The 27,479-nt window shown below is 42.3% G+C and overlaps 2 protein-coding genes across 4 annotated transcripts in view; one reads left to right on the top strand and one right to left on the bottom strand.

Moving 5' to 3' along the window:
• Window positions 1–23,425, top strand: part of arhgef25a (Rho guanine nucleotide exchange factor (GEF) 25a) — a 42,686-nt gene extending 19,261 nt beyond the window's left edge. For 2 of the 3 annotated variants that reach the window (XM_085392979.1, XM_085392981.1), the window contains 15 exons: window positions 9,088–9,395; window positions 9,896–10,006; window positions 13,497–13,621; window positions 14,762–14,828; window positions 15,257–15,360; window positions 15,565–15,634; window positions 17,070–17,159; window positions 17,445–17,537; window positions 17,844–17,894; window positions 18,367–18,444; window positions 18,571–18,762; window positions 19,007–19,187; window positions 20,127–20,356; window positions 20,596–20,730; window positions 21,499–23,425. In XM_085392979.1, coding sequence (XP_085249105.1) covers window positions 9,088–9,395; window positions 9,896–10,006; window positions 13,497–13,621; window positions 14,762–14,828; window positions 15,257–15,360; window positions 15,565–15,634; window positions 17,070–17,159; window positions 17,445–17,537; window positions 17,844–17,894; window positions 18,367–18,444; window positions 18,571–18,762; window positions 19,007–19,187; window positions 20,127–20,356; window positions 20,596–20,730; window positions 21,499–21,624 — 1,961 coding nt within the window. In that variant the 3' untranslated portion in view covers window positions 21,625–23,425. The remainder of the gene's footprint in view (window positions 1–9,087; window positions 9,396–9,895; window positions 10,007–13,496; window positions 13,622–14,761; window positions 14,829–15,256; window positions 15,361–15,564; window positions 15,635–17,069; window positions 17,160–17,444; window positions 17,538–17,843; window positions 17,895–18,366; window positions 18,445–18,570; window positions 18,763–19,006; window positions 19,188–20,126; window positions 20,357–20,595; window positions 20,731–21,498) is intronic. The other variant, XM_085392980.1, reaches the window with a different exon arrangement.
• Window positions 23,426–24,364: 939 nt separating this feature from the next.
• sp5l (Sp5 transcription factor-like) lies at window positions 24,365–26,996 on the bottom strand. Its single transcript, XM_085394751.1, has 2 exons — window positions 26,546–26,996; window positions 24,365–26,188 (listed from the first exon to the last, which is right to left on the bottom strand). Exons 1-2 carry the CDS (start codon window positions 26,753–26,755, stop codon window positions 25,148–25,150), a joined length of 1,251 nt encoding a protein of 416 aa, XP_085250877.1. The 5' UTR covers window positions 26,756–26,996; the 3' UTR covers window positions 24,365–25,147.
• Between the last annotated feature and the right edge of the window lie 483 nt (window positions 26,997–27,479).

Below are 27,479 nucleotides of genomic sequence, written 5' to 3' on the forward strand. Positions count from 1 at the left end.
CTTAACAGCCATATGGAGAGCTCTTGCTCAAAATGCAGGATCTGATCGAAAAGCGACAAAAGCTGACAGCTGCAGATGGTTTTCTTGAATTCAGAATAAGCTTTTCAGAAGCATCCTTTGTGCCTCTGGCATTGTCTTACTAATAAGCATAAGCCAGGGAAACATTTGCTGGGTTGTCACTGTATGAATATTGATGCAAATCTACAGTAATCATTGTGCTTTGTGTGTGTGTGCACGTGCAAGCGTGTGTGTGTGTCACAGACAGGTATATGTTCACGAGTGTATTGCTATGTAAAACAAGACTGAGTGCGTGCGCCCACATGTGTAGGTTGATTTCTTGCTGATGGCTAATCTTTTGTGCGGCTGTCCCTCACTCTCTCTCCTTCTGGGTTTAGTTGCTATGGCAATAAGAGTGGGGAGAGGTGGAGAGCTATGGAAAGGAATGAGAATATGTGTCTGGAAAGCACATCAAGTCTGACTGAGAATCGCTATGCCAGCACATCTTTAGGTCTCGAGGTCGGAACTGTGTGCCCCATTACAATGAAAGCTGAGATATTTGTTTTTGCACACAAACCTCGCATGCTTGCTCCAAATACACAACATGTTCTGAACGCTTGGATGCTCAGGATATAATTTTATGAGAGAGCATATCTGAGACAAGAGAAATTAGACAGTTTTGTGTCAAATCAACAATTCACATTGTTGACTCAGTTTGTTATAAAGCCGTCATGGTTACTTGCAGTGCAGAGCACTGACCTTGTGCACAGCCAGCGACAAACTGCAAGAGCACAGTACTGGAGCTGTCAGGCAGACTGGGGCCAAAGGAGAGGCTCCACATACCCGCGACCCAGCGTGCATCGCAGCTCTGTCTCCAGCTCTCCTTGGAGGCCTCCTGACTGGCACTGCCATATGAAATCACAATCGCTTTTAATTTGCTCGTTGTTTTCGACCACCTCAAACACAAGTGCCAGCCATTTGTTCTCTGACTTTTTTTTTTAGAGTGAGTGTGTGTCTGTGAATGCGTGTGTGTGTGACTAGATAATCATAGTGATGACCGACAGTACCCAGGGTGTGTGCTTCCTATTGCTAAAAAGGGTAAAAAGAGTAGTGCTGATCATCACTGTGATTATCCGGGTGCACATACATACATACACACACACGCACACTGGCACAAGATATACACACAATTGCACACACACTAAATCAGAGTGCCATGCAGCGCCTGCAAGGTCATTTAAGTACTTTTCCAACCCTCATTTTCCCAAAATGCCTCAAAGCATTTTTCAGTGGACCTCATATAAAGACTGAACAATTTTATGGTTACTTTGGGAGCACGAGCGGTTGATATATATCCACCTACAGGAAAACATCCATTTCACAGTTTAGGTTTTTTTAGTTCTTGTTTTGGGAAAAGAAAATTGTGACTGTGACGTTTTAAGCTGCTGCATACTTCTACTAAACAGTTCCTATTCATTTCTCCATTATTTTTGTAAGAACAAATTGGCAGATATTTTATAATATAAAATATAAGCAATAAATTGACAGTTAAAATGTTGTCCAGCTTTAACAACTACAGGGTTAAAGTAATGTAAAAATAAATGTAGCACTAAATATAATCAAATATAATTATTGATAGATTACGTACAAATAAAATCAAAAAATAAAAGCATAATGAGTCATTTTGCTTTTGGTGTGCTAGCGCTTCTTTACTAGAGCAAAACAGGCAGTTGCTGCGTTGATCTTCAGCCTCTGGGCCTCGTATTGTACATGTAACGTGCACGGTATCATTCATGATAAACAAAGGATGTCTGTTTAAATATTTTCTTCTTCTCTGTCACATCTCAATCTCATATCTTCTTCTTCTGGAGAAAGCTCCCCCAAAAACAAAGTACTGTAGTAATGAGAGAAAATTACTTTGACAGTTCATCTATTTAAGGGAAAAAAACATGTCCGAACACCCTCAACTAGAGTTGGCTATTGTTGAGATGCAAAGTAAGGGGAAAATATTGAGAAGCTTATCACGTATCAAGCTGACAAGGATTTATTTGGTCCATCTCACAACTTTAACTGATCATAAGAGGAAAAAATAGGGAAAAGGTTACGGCTGCCATAGGTGGGCATCATTCAGAAACAAAGCTATGGAGGTGGGGTGTTCATGTGTGTGAAAGATGTGGTCTACAAGAAATGAAAGTATTTATATGAATTTATAAAAATCAAATCCATTTGTTCTCTTTTTCTGCCTTCAAACTGAAGCTGTGCACTTTGAAAAGCAACATTTATAGCACATTTAGACTTTATTAGTTTTTTTACTTATGCTACGGTCACACCAGGGGAACCAGGGGGTGGAGACCAAAATTACTGCAACCATTTACAATAAACTTGTGATCTCCTTGACTTCTAAGACAGTCAGTGATCTTCAAGGGGACTTTGGTGCATCAAGTTGGCGATAAAACTGCAATAACATGGAGTCAGTCTGCTGTCAGTCTGCTATCAGTTGACAATCGAATGCACCTCAGGAAATTACAGCTGATGTGTTTGTAATTAAATGTAGTAAATCAGCGAAAATTGCAAATCTGTTCTATCTGTTGCAAACCTGTTGCTGTCCACATGCACAGAGATTCAAATTAACTACTTACATTCAGAGTACAGCCAAAATCTTAAATCTCTCAAACAGAAATTGACAAATTCCTCCAAAACTAGTGACATAATTATTGTTGGAAGGCGATTTAACTGTAAAATGGCATAGGTGCTCTGCAACATTGCTTTTAAATAAGAATATGATCAGAATAAAACCAGAGGAGTCGAGTCCCCTGTTACAAAGACATGCACAAACAACAAGATGTTGCCAAATTGTCTGCATTTATTAAACTGGAAGGAAATTATTTGCATACCTTCACCAATCTGAGAGTGATTGCAGTCAGTTTGAGTCAGACCGCCACTGTTTGGAGACAGTTTGCATCCCACCAGGTGACCTGCTGCCATGACTACTTGCATTTTGTTGCCGAATATAAAAGAATTGAATGTACTCACTGGGTAAACACCAATATTTCCCAGCTACATTGCCATCTTACCATAACTCTAGCATGACTGAGGTTTGGGCTTGTACTGTTCAAATCTTTCTTTTCACTTTCATACAATTGGAATTTTTTAAAACTTTAATGAGTGAGAAAGCTTGAGTTACATAGTAACTGGGATCTGGAGTTTAGCAGTTACTGCATATGCAGGGTGTAATGACTGTCTCAGAGTAAGTAGAGCTGAGCTTCTGTTGCTTGAAAGTTTCTCCATTGGTAACAGTTCAGTGAAAGCGGGGCAGTAAATGACTTGACTCTGGCTCTTGATTAAATTATTGGATCATGATTTGTGAATATGGGACTTTCCATCTCTGAATACCTGTTGATCCTGTGGTGCTTAGTTAATAAATCTGTGTGAAATGGACCACACTGCAACCTTAATCCGGAATCTGGCAAGTCTCTCTCTAAGTGGTTCTAGAGGAATGTCTGGAGTTTTCAAGGCCACTAACCACAAACATGGTTCCAGTCTCTCACTGTACACTGCTGGGAGCTTGCAGACAGTCTCTGTGGTGAGACTGCCGTCACAGCCTCTTTTTTTAAAATTGCAAATTAAGAATCAAGTTGAAAGAAAATGCTGATTGAAATCTCAGGTGAGATATCCACAACCTCTGCCACTTTGACTGCACTGCTATACTCCCACTGACCTGATTTTCACAGTCAGTGGCAGCAGTAGTGGTTTAGATCTGACTATCAATTAGAGCTGTTTCATAATCCCTCATCAGGAGAAGTGTCTGATTTACTCTTTCACATTGTTCCACAGACGAAAGGATTAATGCCAGCGTGTTTTTTTCCGGTCTTGTTTTTCTGGTGACTGGCAGCACTTTGATGCATTAAACTGATAAAGAATATGCCACAGAGTCTGGCTGTGGGCGATGATGGCAGGAGACTGACTCTGATGGCTTGTTTGCGTGTCACTTGATGTGTCTAGCACATATTTCCTTCTGTGCTCTGGGAATAACAGTGGTGTGTGGATGTGTGTGTGCGTGCGTGCGTATAAACTAGGTCAGTAGGAGGACAGGAAACCACTGTTCACTTGTCTGACTGCAGTGTGTCACTCCAAAGGTTTGACACGAACACACTCACATATGGCACACACAAGGACGACAAGAGTTGAGCTGCTGCACATGTCTTTGTTGCAGTGCCCACAGTTAAAAATCAGCACAGTTCCTGCTTATGTGCACTCAAGTGTATGTCGCTTGTGCCCTCATGGCCTTCCTTCCGCTCGTCTCGTCAGTGTTTCCTCCCATACTCTCACTGAACTTCTTAACTTTAATCACACTGGCATCTTTTTGCCCCTCTGCTGCTTAATCTTTATACAGAATCCCTGCTCTTCCCAGCAGCTCACCCCATAGCCTCTGCTTTAGACTGTCAGAGGATTCCTGAGGTTGTGGATTCAGTTGCTTAAGCCTTAATACCAAAACGAAAGATAAGAAAGGAGAATAAAAAAGGATTAAAAACTTTTTAAAAACTTTTTTTTTTTTTTTACTTCTGTAGCGTTGTCTTCTCTGCTAGCTTGTTTTGCATGTCGAACTTGTGCTGCACTCAGCAGCTTCGGGGCAGTGCAGTGGAGGCCATTGCATAAGAGGAGGGAGCTGTGCAGTGTCCTGCTCCCAGTCATTATCTGAAAAACACTGCAGTGCACAGAGATGCAGAGGGTAAGAGTGCGTTAGAGTGCCAAACGGGGTGGCAGAAGGAGGAACTTATCGTAGAGAAAAAGGTGTCAGGGTGAAAAAGAAAGGAAGGAGGGAGGATTGAAGGAAAAGCCAGAAAAAGACGAGTACAATTTATGATTTGAAATGTTTCATTGTAAAAAGCACCTTGGTTAGAACATTTTCCGTCATGTGCTTCAGGTACTTGCCTCGTGGTCTTTCAGCTCTTTCGGTTTGAACGTGAGTGCAGACCGGGCCCTGCTGGTTGATGGAAAGGGTGTCCATTTCCTCTGAGTGGGTGAAATGTAATATAGCAGCTGAGTCTAGGCTGAAGAGCATAAGGTGGAGAGGGCAGTGAGTGAGAGAGAAAGAATCGAGAAGATAAGTATGGTGCTGTGTTAAGAGTTGTTAGCAATGACGCGGGCGGGCACCTATGTGTTGATTGCCACAATTCCCCAGAGCTGTAAGCCACAAGGTGCTAGTATTGAATGGCAGCTCTAAGTTTGTCAAACTCAGCAGGATATTTGACATGTTTGCCACAGTGCTGAGCAGCAGGATGCTCGCCTCTAATGCTGTGTATTGTTACACTGACAGGCTGATGACTCTGGATAACAGGTTGACAGCCTGCACCTGTGCGCCCATCAGGAGAGCCTCTCTGGAAAAAAAAAAGCGTATGGGCACCTGCATGTCTGCTTATTTATTTTTTATTTGTGGAGTCCAGTAATGCCTAAATTGCCTATATGATCCCGAGAGGCATGGGATTGACAGGGAACTCCACAGTGGAGGGGGCTGTGAAGTTTGCTCCATTAAAGCCAACGCTTTTAGCCTGATTTGTTGGCTCAGCAGCACTCACTCTTCAGCAATCAATAAACAGAAGTTAGAGCAGACTTCTTCTGGTGGACAACCACTTAGCGCATATCTATCTCCATCAATCACCTGAAAAGAGGGGAAGAGATTTGCTTTCTCATTTTTCTCTGCTTTTGCATTTCAGACATAAATTAAAGTAAATTTACTCTTAACTCATCCATCCATCCATCATCCATCCATCCATCTTCTTAACCAACTTGGGGACTTGGAGCCACAGGAGTCTGTCCCACCTGGCATAGAGACAGGCAGTCACATGCTCTTATAGCTGTCCCTGCCTTTGATTCAGTCACATCTAACTCAAACCTTCATGAGAACAGTGAATCATAAGTTTTCCCTCTCCACATGACTGGACAAGCTGTGCCACATATAGTCATTAGATAATTCAATCAGCTATAAGTGAATTTAACTGTGGTAATAACAAATGGTTGACTGTGAACCACACAAAAAAGGACGGACGTGAAATTATGTAGTGTTCAGCAATCAATAGATTTATCAGACTGACCTTTGGAAAATTAATCATTCACTATATTGACAGAGTTTGAGGATTGCTTAAGTTTATTAGCATTCATTAAACAGCTGAAGATTTCTGCTTCTCAAACGAGTAACTCTTTTTTTTCCTTGGCTTGAATTATAGTTAATTGAACTAAACTGGGTTAGGCTGTGCTTGAGCAAACAAGACATTTGATGAAGTCACCTTAGGTTTAGGAAATAGTGACAGACAGTTATCTGTAGTCTTGTGCCAACTTATTAGTTGCTTAATCTAGAAACCAACTGTGAGTTGAAAAAGAAAAATTGCTGCATAGCTGTATTGACTCTGCAATACCGTACAAATACTAATAGTGAAAGATGGCTCTCTTAAGTTGCCCTCTTAGATGATGTGGGCTGTCTCTTTTCTGTATTGTGACCGACCAACACTAAGAAAAATCTGGAAGTGCCTTGCAACAGATACCCACTTGGCTACAAAGTTACACAGTACAGCAATTTTGGATGAGCCTCCCGCCCCGGCACTCGCTCATCCTCTCAGACAGCGAGTGGGCGAGTGGTGAAAACCTAGCATTAACAAATCACCACAGATCAGGGCAGCTTAATGCAGCCCTTTTTCTCCTGTGCCCTTAACTCTTAATTGTTACAAGCACATAAACAATAGTCATGTTGCATTAACAAAATCAGCGTGGGTAATCTTTTCTTTGTGGTGCCATTATGGAGATGAATTTCAGTGGGCACTATCAGCATGAAGCACAGCAGGGAAAGAGTGGGAAGGATAGTCCCCCCACCCCCCAGTTTCCTCTTTGTAGGTGTATAACAGTATTAACTCCACTTATCTTGCAATGTGTGGGGCGAGCGGAGGTGGGTTTCTCTAAGGAGAAGCTCATCATCTCCCCTTACAGTTGTCTCACTGTTTCTGTGCAAAAGTGTTATTGATGTCTCCGTAATGACTTGTATAAGGTACAAAGAATACATGATCAGTGGAAGTGCTCAGTTGCCATGGTGACAGATGTAAGGATAGTCGTTATAAAACCAGTAAATAATGTACGCTCTGTGCATCGTAAATCTGTACGTGTGACAGAGCTACTGTATCATCCTGATGCAAAGCCTCGAATCGGAGAGCTGCTCTGTCCTGTCTCCAGTCATTTCAAATTGCTTCCAGGCGCTTCAGCGGTGTCAGTCTCTTTAGCCTATTTCTTCAGCTGATGCCTCAAGATAGTTAGAAACAATGTTGCTGGTTGTATCTCTGCACTTTGAACTGCAAACGCTGACCTGGCTAAACTTGAGCAGGAACCTTGGGAAATACAAACCTCTGGGTCTGGCCCTTTGTTAGAGGTCAGGAGAGCTGGGTTGGGAGGGTGCACAATATCACATGTGCTCCCCAGCGTTTTCACATCCTTTCTTCTCTCTGACTGGGGAACCTTCACAGATGGTGGACGCTTTGCTTCTTCCAGATGCAACCATAAATACAATGGCTCTCAGATGCATTTTGATATCCCAATAGTTCCCTGCAGGATACAGCCATCTTTTTTCTTTAAACTTGCTTGTGTTCCTTATCTTGCTCTGTTCAGATGCTCCTTCTGCTAGGCTTAGATCTCCTTATACACTCTATTTGCAGACTTTTATATGGATATTTGGGTGGGAATTAGAAAGAAAAGTGGATGGGAAAATTGCATGATACATGCTGGGGAAAAATAGAGGAAATGGTATCTCTATGGTGGAAATACACAAGTTAAAGTTATTTTCTTAGTTATCACCTACCATTCACAAGTTTCTGCATTAGCAGAAATACGATCTTATTAGCATGGCCTGTTTGCGCTGAGGTTAATGATTCGTCAAACACTGTGAGTTTTGTGCTGTGCAGAGCACAAAGCTCATTATTATTGATCAGTACTGTGGCTGCTATTGAATTTCTCAGACAAAGAAATTGAGTGAATAAAGTTGTGGAGATTCTTAAATCTTTTAATTATGAACACTGAACTAAGCTGAATGATTTAGCCTGGGTTTAAGTTTGCATCTTATTGCTGAGAACTGCAATAACAGACTGTGGCTCAAATAAAGCGCTCTGAAATCAGGTCAGTGTTGTCTTCTCATGAACAGATGCACAACATAAACTACAAAGTTTTTTTTTTTTTAGTTTTTTTTTTACAAGTAATGGAAAATAGTTTTTTCTTGAAAGAGTTTCAAGTGTCAGAGGATTAAGGCGCAAAGATGGATAAGAAATATGACTAAATTGTTACAGAAGAGATGAAACACTCCCGACGCACAGTTTAGAAGAAGAGCTCAGGACTGAGAAAGGCTGGAGGAAGGGCGGTAGGTTGATTGGCCGAGGCAAGATGGGAAAGGAAGACAATAAAGAAAAAACAAACAGTCCCCGGCAAGGAGCTCCCCTTCTAAAAAGGATTAAAGAGGATGTCCGGTCCCAGCTCAACCCCCCAACTCACTTCCCATGTCCTCCTGACATCAGTGTGCAGCAGTCAATCTGCAACTGCTTTTTAGTGTATTTTTGTTTCAAATACCGACCCTCATTACCTCTGCTGTCGGCCTTGCATCAGAATGTGGTCAAGTAACGATGGCATGGACTGGTGCACAGCTCAGCAATGTAAAAAAAAAGAAGACAAAAAGTCTGCTTTGCATAATGAAAACATCTTTTATAGTGTAGTTACACACCTGCACAGCCGTGTTTGTAGAACAGAAATTTATATTTCCGCTCTTTATTTTGATTTCTCTCGTTAATCTTTCACTCCTGGTGTGTTGACATGTGTTCTGCCTTCAGTTCTGCATCACCTCGCACACCTGCAGTTAAGCCTCGTCTACTAGTCAAGCGAGGGTTGTGTCCCTGAAACAAAATGCTCTTTTTGCACATTTGTCGAAGTCCACAGATTCATTGATTAACTTAAGTCTGTACTTGGAGCCTTTACTCTGCCTCATGACCCATTTAACCCTTATCTATTGATTGTTTTCCTTCGCCAGTAACCTTTTGCTTCTCCTGTCTCTTTATGCCTTTTCTTCAGACTCGTATTCGGCAGCAGGCAGTGAGGGCAGCATCTCCACCTCCGTGGCGTCGCTGCCCCCACAGGCATCAGGCAGCTCGGCCCCCAGCTCCCCAGGCTCCAGGCGCTCTGTGAGCACCCTTAAAAAATGGCTCACAAACCCTGTCCGCAAACTTAGCGCTGGATCCACCGCCAAAGGAGAGCGTCAGGTCCGCAAACTTGAGGGAAAGCCTGCATGTCTTCCATCCCACAGCCAGAACCAAGATATGGGGAGCCTCCCAAGGCCTGTAGAGAGTCTCACCATCTTGCCTGTCACCCACAGAGAACCGGTGAGAATTTTTTTGATCTAATCAAACAAAGCTTTGCCTGGTGAGTTTTGCAGTTCCGTTCTGCACATTTCACATGAACCGCCTCATAAGTAAACTGAAATTATTACTGCACCTCGTTAACAGTAGGTATTTGTATAAACTGGTTGTGATGCATGCAAAACTTCATTCTTGGGCAAACACAAATTAAAACCAACATCTTGACCACACTTGTTTATTTTAGGTAGCGCAAGGTTGTCAGTGGAGAAGCAGGTTTGATGTAGAGTTAATCCCCGGAGGAACAAGTACCATGTCAGTTAGCAGTGTTGCTGTGAATGACAGCAGCATTGCTGGTTCTTCCTGCAGTCTCTCACCCTACCCTGTTCTCTTATGTGTCCTCTTTTTCTTTTTAGCGCCGCCTGTGTCTCTCTGTGCCAGAACACATATGCACGCAACAGATTTTGTTATTCTGACACTGTGAACGTTTGTGTATGTGTGTGTGTGTGTGTGTGTGTGTATTCCAGGAGTGGAAAGATGGCCTGGCAAGCCCTGAGGACCTGTCACCAGCTACTCTACAGTCACCCAGCTGCATAACTGACTCGCTGATTGGCTGCACGTCACTGCCAAACGCCCAGGTCTGCCATCTTGATATGCTATCAAAATAACACCCAACCCTGTCCTGTTATGTCTCATATCACATATGATAAGTATCGCATAGAAATGACACCAAGCAGAACTTATACGTTGCTAACTTAAATGCAGTTAGTAATCTTTTGAAAGGAGGCCTGTTTTATATGATCTAGTAGCTGGCTATGAGATTGAAACTATGAAAATAATCCATTACCAATTCATTATAGCTGACAGTCTCAGAGAGGAGTAGAAATAATACTCTCAGTGAGGACGTAGCCTGGTGGGGAGGTGACATCAGCGCTCTTTGTCTCCATGGCCCTCCAGCCAGAGCTGGAAATGACTAACTCCACTGCTGCTGGAGGAGCTCAACGATGAAGCAACATGAGCACACAAACGCACGTAGGAGGGCTGCTTTTTGTAGCCACATATGCTACATACATATGCAGACATATATATGTGTGTGTGTGTATATATATGTACACAAATGCAGACATATGCACAGATGCATATGGAGACAAACTCTCAGACCAGATCGATGCCCCGAGGACCAGAGGGCAGAATCTGAGCGTGGCCAGTGTGATGCATGACTCACATTCAACATGTTGCAGAAGGACATGCCTGGAGATAAATAAGAAACGGCAAATGTGGTGAAAGATGACTTCACTTTTAGAACAAAGAAATGCTTAACAAAGAAGCGAGCCCGTCTCCATTTCTCCATCAAACTGCTTGTGGCAAAGGAGTGTCTTAAGCTGGCTGGTCCCTTTTTGCTGCTAGAAGCTCGCTGGAAAATGGTGTTTGTTTGAACAGCGGGAGTGTTGCGTTAACCTGCGGTGCCTGCGTCCCATCAACAGGAAACAATAACGATGTCTGAGCATTTAAACACTGTGAAGTGCGTCCTGTTGTTGAATCGAGACCTGGGCACTTAAACTATAATTTCAGCCTCAACAACACTTTGAAAGACAATAGCGGGATTACATCAGAGGGATGAGGTCAGCGCTGTGGTGTTTTTACTGCCAGTGTTTGGTAGGAGAGCGAAAGCTACACACAGGGAGAGAGGTGGTGTGAGAGAGATTAAATTATGTAGGTCAGTCATTTCCGATGGTTCCTGTCATCTACACCACCTTCTCCGCCGACGGGCTCAGCGTTAAATGCGCTGCTCGTCTCCCCCACCCACCTTTTTAAAATAAAACTATAGTGTTTTTGATCAAGCACGGGAAATTTCTTACGATGTCCGCAGGTCTAACAAGCCGCTGTGTTAAAAAACAAGCCGGAACAAATGATCAACAGATCTATTAAATCACTTTTTCCTGAAGAACAGCTTGTACAGTCTCTGATCTTCACTCATAAAACGTATCAAACAGAAAACTCTTAACTAAAAGAATAAACTTTAACTCAAACCGGGACAGAAACTGTGAAAAGAGTTATGTGGTGCATTAGTTGTGAGCGCTCTTCAAAGCCATCCTTTGCTGTGTGACACCGGTGTTATTGCTGTTAAATTAGATTTTTCTGCACTTGAGACATAATGAAATCACCCAACTCTGTTTGTATCACAGTATCATAACTTTGATGTGCACTTGTGTGCATAAGGATTGCTTTGCCCCATCCCTTATAAAAATAAAAAATTGCTGATGCCACCTCTGCAGTGGAAAATACAGTTTCAAGCACAGGCCGTAATACCTATATTACAGTTTAAACAATCACATTTTAAGCCACACAGATTCATGTTTCCTTACATGAGGGCCTTTAAATTCACTTTACTACTGGTGATTTGCAGCAGTCTGTGTTCCAAGTGAAGAGTGCAATCAAAAGTTGGTCCACAGCTATAAATATGAAATAACAAAAGGCAGATATCAAATTATGGACAATTTATTTATTAGATTAAAACACTGTGCTTTAATCCAAGACAAAAATATAGTCAATGCAAATATTCTGTGGTGCAAACCTCTACATGCAAACATCCTTTTTTTGTTCTCATATCCAGATAATTACACTTTTATAATAAAATTCTTCTTTGATTTCTACACATAAAACTTGGAGCTTGTATTTTTTTTACCCATAGAAAAAAATAAGTTTTGTAATCACTTCGCTCTCAACTGAACTTACTTGCTTGGAAAGGTTTGGCCTCGACTTATTCTAAAACTGTTGTCAGTTTATTTCGCAAAACTTACAACAGAGAGAGACAAGGGATTTTTTTTTCCTGTGGGTTTTGCCACAGCACACCTGGAAATGATCAGGGAGCCAGGGAGACCTGTCAGCTAGGTTGGAGCACTCCTAGCGGGGCAAGATGAGCTGGGGGAGAGAGGGTCTTCGTGGAGTCTCTCTGTCTCTCTTACTTGGCTTTGTCTCTTTCACACGCACCCCTGTGACACGACCGGAAGCTCAAAACTTCTTGATGGCAGCAAGTTTATCAAGGGGAACGCAGGTGAACAAGTTGAACTAGACCAGAGGAGAAAAGGAGAGTCTTGTCCCTCTTTCCGTTTGCTTATATGTGTATCAGTCCAGCCGTGAATTTATTTCTCTTTTGGGCAGCCTTCTGCCAGGTGGGTCTGAGTGGTTAGGTGTGTGTCTGGTGGTTTGTGTATGTGTTTAAGGCGGGGTGGTTCTGCTTGACTGGGACAAGGGGACACTGGGATTTAGGTAAAGACAGATGTCTGCCCCTATAGGTTTCCGGAGTCAGGAGAGAGTCAAAAGGCTAAAAAGAAATGCTTTAAAAATAGAAGGAGCAACTTTTTAAATAGATACAGTTAGACAGACATATTGTAGTGAGGTTTGAAGGGATGAGTGTGAATGCTAATATAGACAAACTAAGGGTTGTCTGCAGATGTTAAGCACGTCTCTATTGAGTTAGTCATGACTTAAATCTTTGCAGGCCCTCTTTGCGGTGTGCACAATGACTCTATATTTGTGCTAGAACCCCCACAGGAAATTATATCAATTCCAGGAAAAAGCTTGAAAAAGGAGGTCACGTATGTACCACATGAACACAATCGATTAGATCGCAGTAACCCTGGGTTTATCTCGGGTACAACGTGGCCAATAAGGCAGGAAGTACTAATGTAAAAGATGCTGGTGCCAAGTTAAACCAAAGGAGATGTGCCATGCGTGTTAATATATAGTTTGTTTGAATTCCCAATTGGCAAATGAATTTATTAATTTAAACTTCAATAGTGTAATGCCACAAAACACAGGTTTGTTCTAAATGATTATCAGGAACAGCTTTATTTATTATCTTCTACAAGCACAGGCCCCCCCCTGACTCTTTATCTGTTTTTTTCTATGTGTGTCACACACAGCATGCATCATTAACAACAACAATCTGATCTTTTTATCATTCAATCTCTGTTACTCGTGTCTCTCTGCGCTCCCTGGTCACCCTGGCAACCTGCATCATTACCATTTCTCTCCTGCTCTTTATCTCCCTTTGTTTACTTTATTCCTGGCATGATCCACATTACCTTTGATAAACAGTTTGTCTGCCTGTCTCTTCCTCCTCAGGACACGCAGTCCATCGGTGTTCTGCCAGATGACAGCGAGTCCGTCTTGATGGACGACACCTCCAGCCAATGGTCAGCTGCAGCTGACACCGAGGAGGAGAGGAAGAGTGCCTTAGAGAAAAGCATGTATGTGTTTCAGACGTCACTTAATTTATGCCCGATGGCAATTCGGGCTGTTGTCCATTCTTTAAATAAATGTGTTGTCTCAAACAGCAATATATTTAAGTGCAGCTGCTCTTAGAAAGCGTTAGCACTTGCAGCTCAGCTTACAGCCGAGATGCAGCTGAGTGCGTCTCCTTGCATGTTGAGTTGATGGTGGAACTAAATGACAATTTCACTTATTTTGAGGATTTTCCAGAAATCGCTGTCTGACTTATAAAAGAATATGCAGAGTAATAACTAAGATTAATGGTGCCTTTGTTCCATTCGGCTGCTTTATTTTCAGGTTCATTGCGACACTGCTTTACTTGGACACTTCAAATAACTGAGCCATTGTTAATATGTTTGATGGTCCTTTTCCTGCTATGACAAGATAAATGTCTGTTCAGAAGCACCTACAGGGCAGGTCACTGCACCAAAGAAGAGAAAAGTAAAGCTTTTCCTTTTACTAGTCTAAAAATTCAGATTGACTTCTGAAAAAAATGAAAGGAATAACAGTAATACTGAAGACAGACACAGTGCTTTAAGATGACTCATATAGTAAGTACTGATAGTTTTAGATTGAAGTTTTTATAAAAGGTATTTGTGAAATATGTTTTTAGGTGGTAAAACTGTAATGATTTATGTGGATCATCTTACTTATCTGTTGAGCTTAAAACATTACTATTATTACTAGTAATGTTTACTATTACTAAGCATTAATTAGCAGTTGTCACATGACCAACGCTCCATACTGTGGTCATGACGTGGTATCTTAGCTTTCCTCCTGATAACGAGTGCAAGGCAGTCACAAGTCACGGGAAACATAAACATAGGTGTTTATTTAAATTTTGCACGTTCAGCTGATCCTCAGTTAATAATTCTGTTAGCTAATTAGATTTATTGGACTTAGAGTGTATGGTCTGAATACCTGCTGTGTTTTCTCTCTAGCTTGTACCAAATCACATATTCATTTCCAGGAAACTCCTTATAAACTTGTTATTATTATTTCCATTCTGGAAATATATTAGCAAACTGGGACCTGTAAAATGAAGTGTTTTGCAGGGTGCAGAAAGAATTCAGTGAGATAATCCTAACCGTAATCTTTCCTCATTTATATTTTTATAGGTATGTGCTGAAGGAGCTTATTGAGACTGAGAAGTACTACGTGTCAGACCTGGGGCTCATAGTGGAGGTAAACCACCGAGTCTGGCAGCTAAGAACACACAATCTCCCTGACAAAAAGGAGCACGCTTAGTCATCCTTGCAGTCTTTCAAAGCGAGCTCTAAAGCTTAACCATCACAGTTCTGTCACTTTACTCCACACTTCGGTCTGCCTCCATCACACCATCTCCAAACTTAAGCAGATTTTGTGAATTATTAGCGTGAGGAGTGTTATATTGCCAGAGATCCATCTCCTACTGCTGAAAATAGCTCAAGATATTTTGGTTCAGAAATGAATTCTTGCCATCTGAAGGTTAATTAAAGCTCCAAAACAGTGTGTGTGTGTGATTGCTGCTCTTTGTTATAACAACTTCACTGTATTTACTTTTACTGTTTTGAGCCAGCTGCAGATTTTTGCAGGACTTAAGAAACAACGGCTGCTTTCTCTCCTTTTTGCAGGGCTACATGGCCACAATGAGCGCCAAAGGTGTGCAGGAGGACATGAAGGGAAAAGACAAAATTGTTTTTGGGAACATTCATCAAATATTTGACTGGCATAAAGAGTAAGTCCCTTTTTTTTTTCTCATGGAAGTGAGAGGAGGAAAGTGTGTGAAAAATATACGCTTGCTCTAACTGCATGCAAAATGAAAGGCAAACAATAAATTGCAGAGTACGTGCTTGTAGCTCAGAGAGGACAAAGGAAAAAAAGTGCAGGAGGGAAATCTGACCTTTCGTTTTGTGGATGTGTGTGTGTTTCCTCTATGTAGCTACTTCCTGGGAGAGCTGGAGAAGTGTTTGGCAGAGCCAGAGCGGCTGGCTCAGCTCTTCATTAAACATGTGAGTATGGTGTAAAGACACACACACAAATGCACGTACGCACATAGTGCACGTGTCTAGGTCTACTTTTTGTGCTGTTTGGAGTAAAGGTAAAAAAGAGCTACAGAAAACAAAACACAGAGCTCCTGCTTATCCTTTACCGTACCTCTTTCCGTCTCTCTCAGCTGCCAACATCTCTCCTTCCTCTTCCCTGTTACTGATACGTCTTAGTCAGGCTGTGTTTTTACAAGCGTGCACATGGCTAACAGACACACACACATGACACGCTGTCTGATCTTGCAGTCTGGGCTGGAGGACTGGTCAGGAAACACCAGGGGAAAACAGTCTGAAAAGCAAACAAGAATAAAAGGAAGAATAATAAATTTTAAGCTCAGACTTTTTGATATGAAAGATTTTTTTCCTCCCCTCCCAAAAGCAGGGTCGTCTTTCTTTCACATCTTGACTCAAGAACGATGACACATGCAAAAAGATTCCCTGTTTAGTATATTGTTCTGCCAGTAGAACAGAGCTAGAGTCACTATAAGGTCACAACACTGATACAGCAGGAAAAATTAGATTTATGTATACTGAGTGAGTGGTGACACATGCAGACGAGATAGACATAATGCACAATTTTACCATGTCGCTTCTTTTTGTGAACGTGATTAACTTAAATGTGTGTCTGTCTCTGACTGTAGCTCTTTAAACAATCCAATAAGGCTGAGCCCTCTGGACAATTAACTTAAAAAGCCTGTGGGGGAATAAAAAAACTTGTAACTAAATCTAAGCACAGTGTCAAACTGTGAAAACAAGCAGACTGGGAACACGGTCCTAATGAAAAACAGAAAACACAGTTGGCTTTTAACAAGCTGAGTCACTTGTATACAACACATGTGCTCACTTGCACACATATAGAGACACACATGAACACGTGAACCCTCGTGTGTCAGCAGTCGCTGTCTGCAGTGTTACATGATGTCCACTGAGGTGTAGCAGCTTGCTGTTCTCTAGGTTACAGAGCCATGTCTGTTGCTAGGTGTACTCCCATATTGGCAGCCTTTAAAAGGCTCTGGTTACACAGAGGGCAACCTGGGTAAATTATACATAACCTGATGCTCATCTACATATAACTCCATTAGGCCTCTCAGGTCTGCCACATCTGCACTTCCACGCCAATTAGTCACACAAGAGTAGGCACTACCAGACAGAGCTGGCTTCAAAGGCCCAGTCTTAGACGAATCATTATTGCTCTGCTCCCTTTCATGCCAAAGAGCAACCAGAGACCCGCACATTGATTACTCATGTTTGTACTCACTTTCATGGGCATTTTCATTTACTTGTAATGCTCCTTAAGATCTGTATTTCTCATCTCATCTTTTTTTTCTTTTACCATGTGGCTAACGTTTTGTAACAAAATGCTCAGTGAAATTATTTTATAATGTGGCTCGTATTGCAGGAGAGGCGCCTGCATATGTATGTTGTGTACTGTCAGAACAAGCCCAAGTCAGAACACATTGTCTCAGAATACATCGAGACTTACTTTGAGGTGAGTGAATTTCAACGTCTGACTCTGTGCAGTTTTTCTGTTTAGCCTAACCATCTTCAAGATGCTGTTTATATTTCTGTTCTGTTTATGCCCACGACTGTGTACGTGCGACTTTGTTTTCTGATTTGCCATTTGTTTATTATTCCAACTGACAGCAAGAACAAGACAAATAGGTATTAGTTGCAGAGCCTGTGCTTTATGGTCATAGAGGAATTATACAGGCCAACAGCTGCCGTGTTTTGTGCTGTCACGTCGATAAAATGTTGCGTCCGTTTCCGCTGTTAGGAGCTCCGGCAGCAGCTGGGCCACAGGCTGCAGCTGAACGACCTGCTCATCAAACCTGTCCAGAGGATCATGAAGTATCAGCTTCTGCTCAAGGTAAAAAGCATGTCATTGCTGTACTGTTAGCCAAACACCAGCGCCGTGTCTGCTATGGGGTTGCAAACATACAAGTAGAAAAACCAAAACACTTACATACAAACCTCTGTGCAGAAATGCTGATCACACACAATGTTGTCTGGTCAGGGTGCGATTAAGCGGGAGAGAAAGAGGCTCTATATATAAAATTTAAACAATAGTGTGTAAAAGTCCTTGAGCAGTATTCAGCTCATAAATACTGCCTCTCATTATTCTGCCCAGCAAACCTGGAATGCTCTGGTGACCGTGCTGTGTTTATTTCAACAGGACTTCCTAAAGTATTACACCAAAGCTGGGATGGACACGGAGGAGCTGGAGGTGGGTTTTGCTCTTTGCGCTTTAAATGGATAGATACATTTATTTATCCGTGTGGGGAAATTTGCTTGTAGCAAATTGTGGCTGACATTTGTATACACCATATAAGAACAATAACATCAACATAAGCAGCCATAAGCACACAATATGCAAACACTTTCACTGTCCTTGCATCTTAGGGATGACTTTAGCCACATCAATCTAGCCTCCTATGCGTTGCCCATGTTTAGAAATTTGATGGCTTGAGGAATATAAAATTGGACCTGTTTTGGTAAATATGAGGGAACAATAGTGTTGTGCAGATTGTAATAGTTTAAAGAAGGAGGCGAGTGAATGCCTCACATCACTCACAAAATTATGTACTTTATTCCATACTTGATCCCTATAAATGCTTTCTAAGCTTGCTAATCAAATTCCTAGCAACATAGTTGCTGTCGTTACTGTGCTTCTAATTGCCTTTCCCCCTTGTAAACAGAAAGCAGTAGAAGTGATGTGTTTTGTGCCAAAACGTTGCAATGACATGATGAATGTGGGCAGACTACAAGGTTTTGAGGTATGTCTCTGGATGTTTGGATCATCTTTCCTCCAAAAATTTGCCTTGGAATAATTTGTGTTCAGCTCATGAAAACCACAGTCTAACTACTTTCCCCGTTTTTTGGTTTTGTTTTAACTTTACCAGGGTAAGATCACAGCCCAGGGCAAGCTTCTCCAGCAGGACACCTTCACTGTTATAGAGCAGGACAGTGGCTTCCTGTCTCGTGCCAAGGAAAGACGCGTCTTCCTGTTTGAGCAGTTGGTCATCTTTAGTGAGCCGATAGACAGGAAGAAAGGCTTTTCACTCCCTGGATACATATTTAAAAACAGCATCAAGGTGAGAGCCTACTAAGCCTTAATAAACTCAAATGAGCCACACAGGATGTTTTTATGAACTGTATGCACTAATAAAAAGAAAAGAGAAAGTTCAACTCACTCCCAGGTTAGAAGTTACGTAACAGAACCAAAACGCACTCATTCCTGCCTGGCTTACATAATTCTGTCTTGTGGACTTTTTAGAGGCATGCGTGTGTTAACAAAGCATTTAACAAGCAAAGTCTAATCATATATATATGTTTCAGGTGAGCTGCCTGGGGGTGGAGCCCAGTGTGGACAGCGATGATGCGCGCTTTGTGCTGACATTACGCAATCCCGATGGAAGTGTGGTGCGCTTCCAGATGCAGGCCTCCTCCCCAGAGATAGGAAGGGCCTGGGTCAATGATGTGGTTCAGATCTTGGAAAGCCAGCGCAACTTCCTTAATGGTAAGTGCCAACCGAGTAAAGAAGACTCACATTTCAATCCAGTTCAGTTCAAATTTAATTTATATAGCACCAAATCACAACAACAGTCACCTCAAGCCGTGGTGAAGTGAAGCAATCCCTTATGAGCAAGCACTCAACCACGCTCAGTGAGGGGCAGTGGGGGTGATGGCAAAGAAAAAGATAGCAGACGAAGGGGGAGAGATGATAAAAATTCAATGACATGCTGCAGTGGGGGAGTAATTTATGGATCTCTCACATCTATAAGTTATATTTTAGCTTGGAGTTTAGAGTTTCATTTATTGTCTATGTGACAAGCTTACAAGACTGTGTAGTCTTTATATTCCCAGCACACCTAGAAGAAAAAAGAAGGTTAGAAAATATTCAATTATTATTATTAAAATTGCAAGATTGCATGACGTTAGCATAAAGCATGGCATATGTAAATATACTGACCAACTTTTTCACGGTTTTGGCTTTGCATGAAAAAAATAGAAATAAATAAAAGACTGTCATTGTGGATTTTTGTAGTGTTATGTCAGAACTTTACATTTAATTTGCATTTTTATGATCATAACTTTAAAGTTGTAAGGATTTGGTATCATCCACTGTGTTTTTTATGGAACACTGACATGAAGAACCCATTAACTTTCTTTCTTTATTATCAACAAAACCTAATGTTAGTCATTGCTTTTCAAAAGCACTTGTATTTATTGAGGATCTTTTGGTAGTACTGAGCAGCCTGTATGGGTTCCGCTGTATAAGCAGGTGATGATTACAATATAATGCTGTGATGTTGTAATAATATGAAAATATGTCTTATCATAGATGTCTTCATTTCCTCAACAAATACATACTTAAATCCTCTGGATGCATTGTTTTATAAAAGATTCAGAATCAGCAGCAGAGTTTCATAAGACCTGCCTGTTGTTTCTCTCTCAGCCTTACAGTCGCCTATTGAGTACCAGCGGCGAGAGAGCAAGTCTAATAGCCTGGGCCGCAGTATGAGGCCCCCTCTGTCTGCTGCCAGTGCCCTGCGGCCTCACTCCTCTGCCTCCATTGACCGTCATAAACTGCCCTCCCTTCACTCTCACAACACCTCCCTTCCTGCGCTCTACCTTCCAAGCCAAGGCCAGAGCCAAGGATCCAATGAGACCTACTCGCTGAGGGATGTAAGTCACTTGTGTTTCTTTCATCTCTGCATACAGTGACACTGTCCAGCAGTAACTGCTTACTCAAACTCAATCCTTCTGTTCATGAGACACTGCATGGCCTATTTATCTCTTAAGCTTTTACTGCTTCTGGACTGGAATGTTGCAAAAAAACAAAATATTAATAAAAAACAGCAAATGGTATTGTGTGCATGCACTCCTGTACTTAGAGACTTATCTGTTCTTACCTGCTTCTGCAGCCCACTGTGGTCCAGCCATGCCCTGCTGACTCCCACACTGTTTCTCCATCACATGTCCGACTTGGCTTAACTGATCAGCCAAACTGTCAAGCTGTGTCAAATGGGCTGTACACCCCAACCACACAAAGTGTACAGGTAGTGTATACGTATGCACAAATCAGTCTGTGGGGTTGGTTCGATGGTACACATGTAATTATTTCGCACAAAACGTCACAATTAATTAATAGCAAAAAAGCGTCACAAAGCTCTACAGTGGGAAATAAGGTCTAATTAACGTTACACTGATTTCCTTAAAGGCATTTACCATTAAAATGGTAACTATTTTTTCAGACACACCGTAGAGACATTGTTGAGTCATAAAAAGAGTTATTTCCCCCCCTGTTGGATGGTAAAGGAATTATTAAAACTCTGAACATTTTTGAAGGAAACCCGATTACAACAGCTTCACAATAAGAATTCGGGTCTCGCTGTCCTGGAAGCTCGGAATTTTATTCAAAAATAGGAGCATCCTGTTATTGGGATTCCGTGCATTACCATTAGCAGAGTTTCCCTCTGTCATCACTTGGCTCGTGTCCGTAGAGGGACTGCGCTGACCGGTCAGAAGTTGTTGTTCTTCGTTTCGCTCTCTGTTTACTCAGGTTGGACAGACTTGGCACACAACAAACAGGAAGTAGGCAGAGACAGAATTCAGCAAAAGGAAGTCAGAAAAAGATGCCTATCAAACGCAGATAATCGTTTCCTATACTTGTGCTGGGGAACATACAGAAGATGGGTGGGCCAGTGCGTTTTTCAGGCTGAGGCTGTAAAAGAAAAGTGCTGGGATAGAACGGTGTATCGTGTTGTTTTTGATATGAAAATCAAAATGCGGTATGTCTTTGTGATGAACATCCCCTCTCTCCCCAGCAGAGAGCAGGAGAGGGCTGCCGCAGGGGTCAGGCTTCTGATGCTGGAAACCAGGGTCCATTGTCGGGTCCATCAGCTGGACGACGTCCCAGCAACCTGGCCCAGCTAGCTGAGGATGACCTTTGAACTTTGGTGCCGTGTGCGTCATCGGTCAGGAGGACGGCAGCTAAGGCCACAGCTGGGAAGACAAGAATCGACTATTTGTTTATGCCAGACTGCACCTTACCTGGTTCAGTCAAGATTTCTGAAGATCAATGAAGGACCCTGATGAATATATGAAGGAACTATGGGCTGCAACTATGATAAATGACTTTGCTCCTTTTTAGAGAGCCATTTAAAGGGAGGTGACTTAGCCTTGATCACCTTCAGTGTACACGAACAGCACCCAGTGGGATGTCACTGGACTCATAGTTACAAAATACTCCGTGGACACTTACTGTTGTGACAGTTTCTGCTTTTTACCTTTTTTGAGAGTTTATATTCTCTCTTTGAAAGGGCAAGGGGAATTTGTTTGATGATTCCATTCCTAAATGGGGAAGTCACTGGAGTTACGTGTGTGCCTGAATGTATGTTTATGAAATTATGTGTGGATGTGTTTGTGCGCATGAGAGTGTGGAAGGAGTGGCTCTGGCTCCTCTTGTACTCTCTGTTAAACTTCCTTGAAGAGCTTTTTTGTTTTCTGATGCCCCATTGCGAAGACAAACACAGTTACATTTTTACATTTTATTTTCATTTCCCTGCTGACAACTGAGTTTGCCGTTTGTGTTAACAAGAAGAGGAAAGACAAAATGTGCCACAAGTACTTTACTCGCTCAAATTTCATCTGCAAGTAAAAGAACTTTCTTTCTTGCCGCCATGTTGAGAGCACCTCTTTGCTCTGTTATTCTGTTTGACCGGCCTCCCTTTGATCCGGACAAAAAGGCATGAGGAAGCCCCCTGGAGGCTCTCTGTGGGTATGACGTCACTTCAGAATACTTTTTACTCTTTGGGCAACTCCAGAGGAGTTGCGAGATATGCATTAAAGGGCCTGCTGTGCTGACCCAAAGTTCTGCATGCAACATCTTTACATACATCTTTCTTTCTTTCTTTACAAGCCAACTTGGGTTGCTTGTGATTTTTGGGGACAGGGGTCCCTAAAACAGCTCATTGGTTTAAACTAATATGAATTGTTTCATCGGTCCACTTTTGTCATGTTAAAAGCCGTGCACCATTTCTATAAACTCTGTTAGCTTTTGGCCACATGGGCTAAATACTGTACAGTGCATACCATAAATTATACATTTTCACTTGTACCACGAAGAATGACCAAGGTATGCCAAAAAATGTCACCGTTCCAGATGGTCCCATTGAAAATGACATGTTGTTGCATAAACAGAGCGATGCTGACAAATCTGCATGCGCCCACCTCCTCAACAGTGCCAAACACAACTGCAGCTCAGCTTGCCGCTACTCTTACCACCAGTCGTTGATATTTGTGTTTCTATCTGGACGGTGTCAAAAAGAAGAGGAGAGCGGAGTAGGTCTGTTCTTCTTTGTGGCCAATAGAGGTCCCCACAAGGCTTCCATTCTCAGTTGAGTTGAATCATACAGCTGCACCAAAGATCAATAGGCCTCATGCTTCCTGCTAACAGTGAAGCTGCTTGCTAATCGATCGGTCCAAAAGGCAACACTAAATTACCTTAAGTAAACTGAAAGATGGGGCATTAGATGACTTGAACCATCTCATAAAATGTATCTGCAGTTAATGTGAAGTGGTGAGGTTTTTCATGGGAATTACTGATCAGGCAGTTTTGCATGTAACACAAAGGAATACCACTACAGAGAACCAAAAGCAAGGACATAAAACCAAGAGAGGGTTTGTTAATGACATGCTTGACTGAGTAGAAACAGTTGTATCATATGAATTAAAAAGTGTCTTTGAAACAGAGTGTAGTTTTTGTGTTTTTCTTTGTATTTGAGACTTATTTACTTTAAAATACACAACCATCTATACAGAGTATTTGAACAAGTATTTGACCTCGATGTCAGGTAAGTAAATTTAAAGGAAATTCACTCGATGGGCTCTGCAATCTGCGCTGAATTCTCTTAAATTCTGATTTGATTCAGATTAAACTTTCAAATTTGCCGTGGAGGTCCTCAGACTCCACCGCGGGACCTCTGACAAAGACAAAGCATTTTGCTTGCTTTTGCATCCCAGCTGGAGAAAGTTCAAACAGGATTAAAAACAAAGGGAAGAAACCCCTGGATGAGCAGACATCTGGTTGGCTGGCCTTTGAATAAAGCCCCATTCTGGGCAGTAAAGCGAGGCCGATCGTAATGTGGCTGTGATATATGGAGGCTTGTGGCGGAGTAGGGGGGAAGGGGGTATTAACTTTCACAAGGGTGCAAAATCAAAGGGAGTTCCTGCCGCTGCTGAGGGGGTCTCAACAACAGGGGTCCTATTCACAGGGAATTCCTCTCCAGTGCCCTCTGTTGCATCTGTTGACTCAATTTTCTCCATTGAGAGAATGAAAACGCTCATTAAAAGCCACATGGCTGTGAACTTGATTGCAGCGAGTGAGACAAACAGCTCCATCAATGGGATGAGTATTTACTTTGAGGTGTGAAAATCTTTGAACAGCCACCATGTTAGGTCTTTATGAGGATCTTCCCCCCACACACCAACAGCACAATGAGCAGCACTTGTATTCTGAAAGCAGTAAAATATCATTTGAATAAAAGGTTAGCTCAGTGGGTGCTTCAGATTGCCCTGAGAAATTCACTCGTTTGCTGAATGAGTTGCTAAGAAGTTTAAAACTGTGACTGACCCCAACTGTCTTTTTACTTCAGTTTCTTGTAGGTGTAAAAACGAGAACGTTGCTAGAAACCGTTTTAAGGACAATGTTTATTCAAATTTACATGCTGCCATAATACAAATAAAACTGTTCATGATATTTATACACAATTTACAGAGAACTTAAAAATGTAACATGTTTGCTGATCTGCAGCAATGAACATTACTGCTTCAGGGCAGATACGTATGCGGCTCGGAGACACTCATGTTTATATTTAAAAAAAAAAAAGATTCTTACCTTGCAGTAGACAAATTAGCATATGTTTTGGAAAAAAATTCTAACGATCAACAGTAACACAGGCATTCATCCATTCGCTCGAGGGAACAGAAATCAGAGCTGTACTAAGGCATACATTTATTTAGGAACATATTAGGAAAGCCTTTTGAAATGTTTTTCATGTCTTGCAAATTCATCACATGAAAAAAATATTTACATCACAAAATTAAAAATAACAAAAAACCCCCAACTCTGATCAAATTTAAATTAATTTGAAAATGTGAAAGGGATACAATTAAGTTAACTCTAGGCGAGATCCGTTTGTGTGGCTTGAAGAAAGGTACACTGAATGCAGCACAAACTCTCCCAATATCGCTTAGAAAGGCTTCAAGTTTTCTTTAAAGGTGCGTGGCTCCAAACAGCACATAATTATTAACTCAAAATGATCACTAAATATACTTTATGGTAGTATTTGAAGTCCAAAGCAGAGCTTTGACAACAGAATATATTCAGGGAGCTTGACGCTTACCCTCTAGTGCAAACCTATGGCAGTGAGTGTGAGTCACACATTCTTGTCTCTGATTGAAGAACCATAGCGATTATTCTCTCTTAATGTTGGTGAGCAGAGGGTCCGTGCTCTGTGAAGGTTGTCCAGATCGGCTCTTCCTCGTCTGGTGGGTCTTCACGTGTTTGGAGAGGTGGTCACTCCTCATGAATCTCTTGCCGCACTGCTGGCATCCAAAGCGCTTCTCCCCGGTGTGCGTGCGGAGATGCCGCTGTAGCTCATCCGAACGGGTGAAGCTTTTACCACAGAAGAGCCAGTTACAGATGAAGGGTCTCTCCCCGGCATGCCAGCGCAAATGAGCCTTCAGGTGTGAGGTCTTCTTGTACACTTTGCCACACTCTGGGATGTGGCAGATGTGCAGTCTCTTCTTTCCGAACTCCAACCCTCCGCCATTTGCCTGGCAGTTGGGGCATTTGCAGCGGCGGCAGCGGCGAGTGGAGCTCAGCAGACCTTTGGAGGTGCCCTGGAGAAGAGCAGCTATCTGGGGCTGATGCCCCAAAACCAGCTGTCTGCCCAGGGAGAACGGGTGGTTAGAAGGGGTAGCGTTGGTCTGGGGAAGGCTCCACCATTGCTGCCCTTCTTCCACATGGCCTCCGGACAAATGATGCCTACCTGATGAATTTGGGAGGAAGCTGGGGAAGTTTTGTCCCACATTGTTATGCTGAGGATAGTAGTGGCTGTTGGTCTGTGGCTGTGAGGACAGCACTTTAACAGGGGAGAGTTCAAAGGAGTAGGATGATGGTGGTTCAGCTGGAGGGGTAAGAGGCAGCTCATGGTGGTGATGATGGGGGTGATGGTGATGATGATGGTGACCCAGGCCAGACTGCATGTGTCCAGGGAACTGCATCTTGGGCACCGTGAAGGTCATCTGATGTGTGCTGAGGGCTGTGCTGGGTGGCATGTCATTGCTCCAGAGCTGAAACATTCCAGATGTTGAGCTGACGGTGCCCTCATAGGGGAACTGAGAACCCTCTGAGCCCATTGTGCTCCCCACCTGCCAGGCCTGGCTGCAGGTGGTGGCCAGAAAGGAGAGGGCGTTGGGTGCCCCCTCTGGAGAAGAGCTGGGCGTCCGGTCCTGTGTAATAATATACAAAAACACATCAGGTTTCCTGTCCTACTCGATGATCTTCAGGGTCAACAAATTGATTTAAAAAAAAAAACAAGCATTAAATTTTTTTTCAATCATGCAAATTGAAAATTAAACTTTGAAGTTAAAAAAAAAAGTTTACATCAAAAAAATATGTGCAAACTATTTTAGTTCCCTCCCCTCGTTTCCTGCTAGTTTCAGTTGTCATAAAATGATTTTACCATCCGAGAAGCTAAATACTATTTTACAAGTTGTGAACACTCGCGCTCTCACAACAGAGAAAAGGAGGAGCAAACAAACGCATCCGCCTTAAAACAAAATAAAATAAAGAAGAATCTAACAAACCTGTAAAAATGTGTGCAAAAAGTTGTCGGTCCGTTGTATCGTCAGCGCAGCCATCTGTCCTCGCGCTGCTTCTCCAAGCACCTGCAACACAAACTGCGCCGAGAGGCACCGACGCACCGGCGCTAAACCACAGCTGGTCGCGCAGAAGAAAAATATGCTCACAGTCTTGAATGACTCCGACGCTTTGGCAGCAAACACTGGGAAGTTCATTCACATTCACTCCACTAGGTAAATGTTTTCAGAGTGCTAGCAGTCCAGGTGGTTATTTTAAAACAGCCGAAGGTGCCTGCCCTTTAGAGAACTTAGGGGCAGAGAGGCGCGGAGTAAATCCTGGCGATCATCTCAAAGGCGCCGGAGCTGCATCTTCTCTATATAGTGAGAAAAGATCCTCTCAACGGGGTCTTCAGTATGATGCAGGCGAGCCCGTCAATAGAGAGGAGATGTGAGGGAGGAAGGAGGGGGGCTTGTTAGGTGAAGGGGTGGGCTACTCATAATTTCACTCAATTTCAACCAAACGCTGACCCCAACAACTGACTCCTCCCTCAATTGTTCTGAGACTCTAACAATGATTTTAAAAAGGCTCATGTAAAATCTGTGTTTTAGAAAAGCGTTTATTTGAGCTGACATGGTGTGTTTGAGATCCACTTCAATAATTCAAAAAAAGCATACGCAACTGGTACCCTATACAGTAAGAGAAAAAAAGAAAACAAGTTGCTGTTATGTGTTTCAGCAACTTTCACTGAGTGCATTTAGGACTAAATTTTGCACAAGAACAAAATGCTTAGTCTGTTAAAAGATCTAAGATAAACAGAGCCAGCTAAGTAGAAAAGAAAAAAAAACCTCTCTCACTCTGGGAGTATTTACATGCTGATTTAACTCCATTGTGGGAAGTCAAGTAAAGATAGAAAGCGGGTGGATTTTTATTTTTGGCAAC

Source organism: Rhamphochromis longiceps, linkage group LG20, assembly GCF_057381845.1.
Source record: "Rhamphochromis longiceps isolate RC_006_pf linkage group LG20, R_longiceps_female_GT1.1, whole genome shotgun sequence".
Classification (NCBI taxonomy): Eukaryota; Metazoa; Chordata; class Actinopteri; order Cichliformes; family Cichlidae; genus Rhamphochromis; species Rhamphochromis longiceps.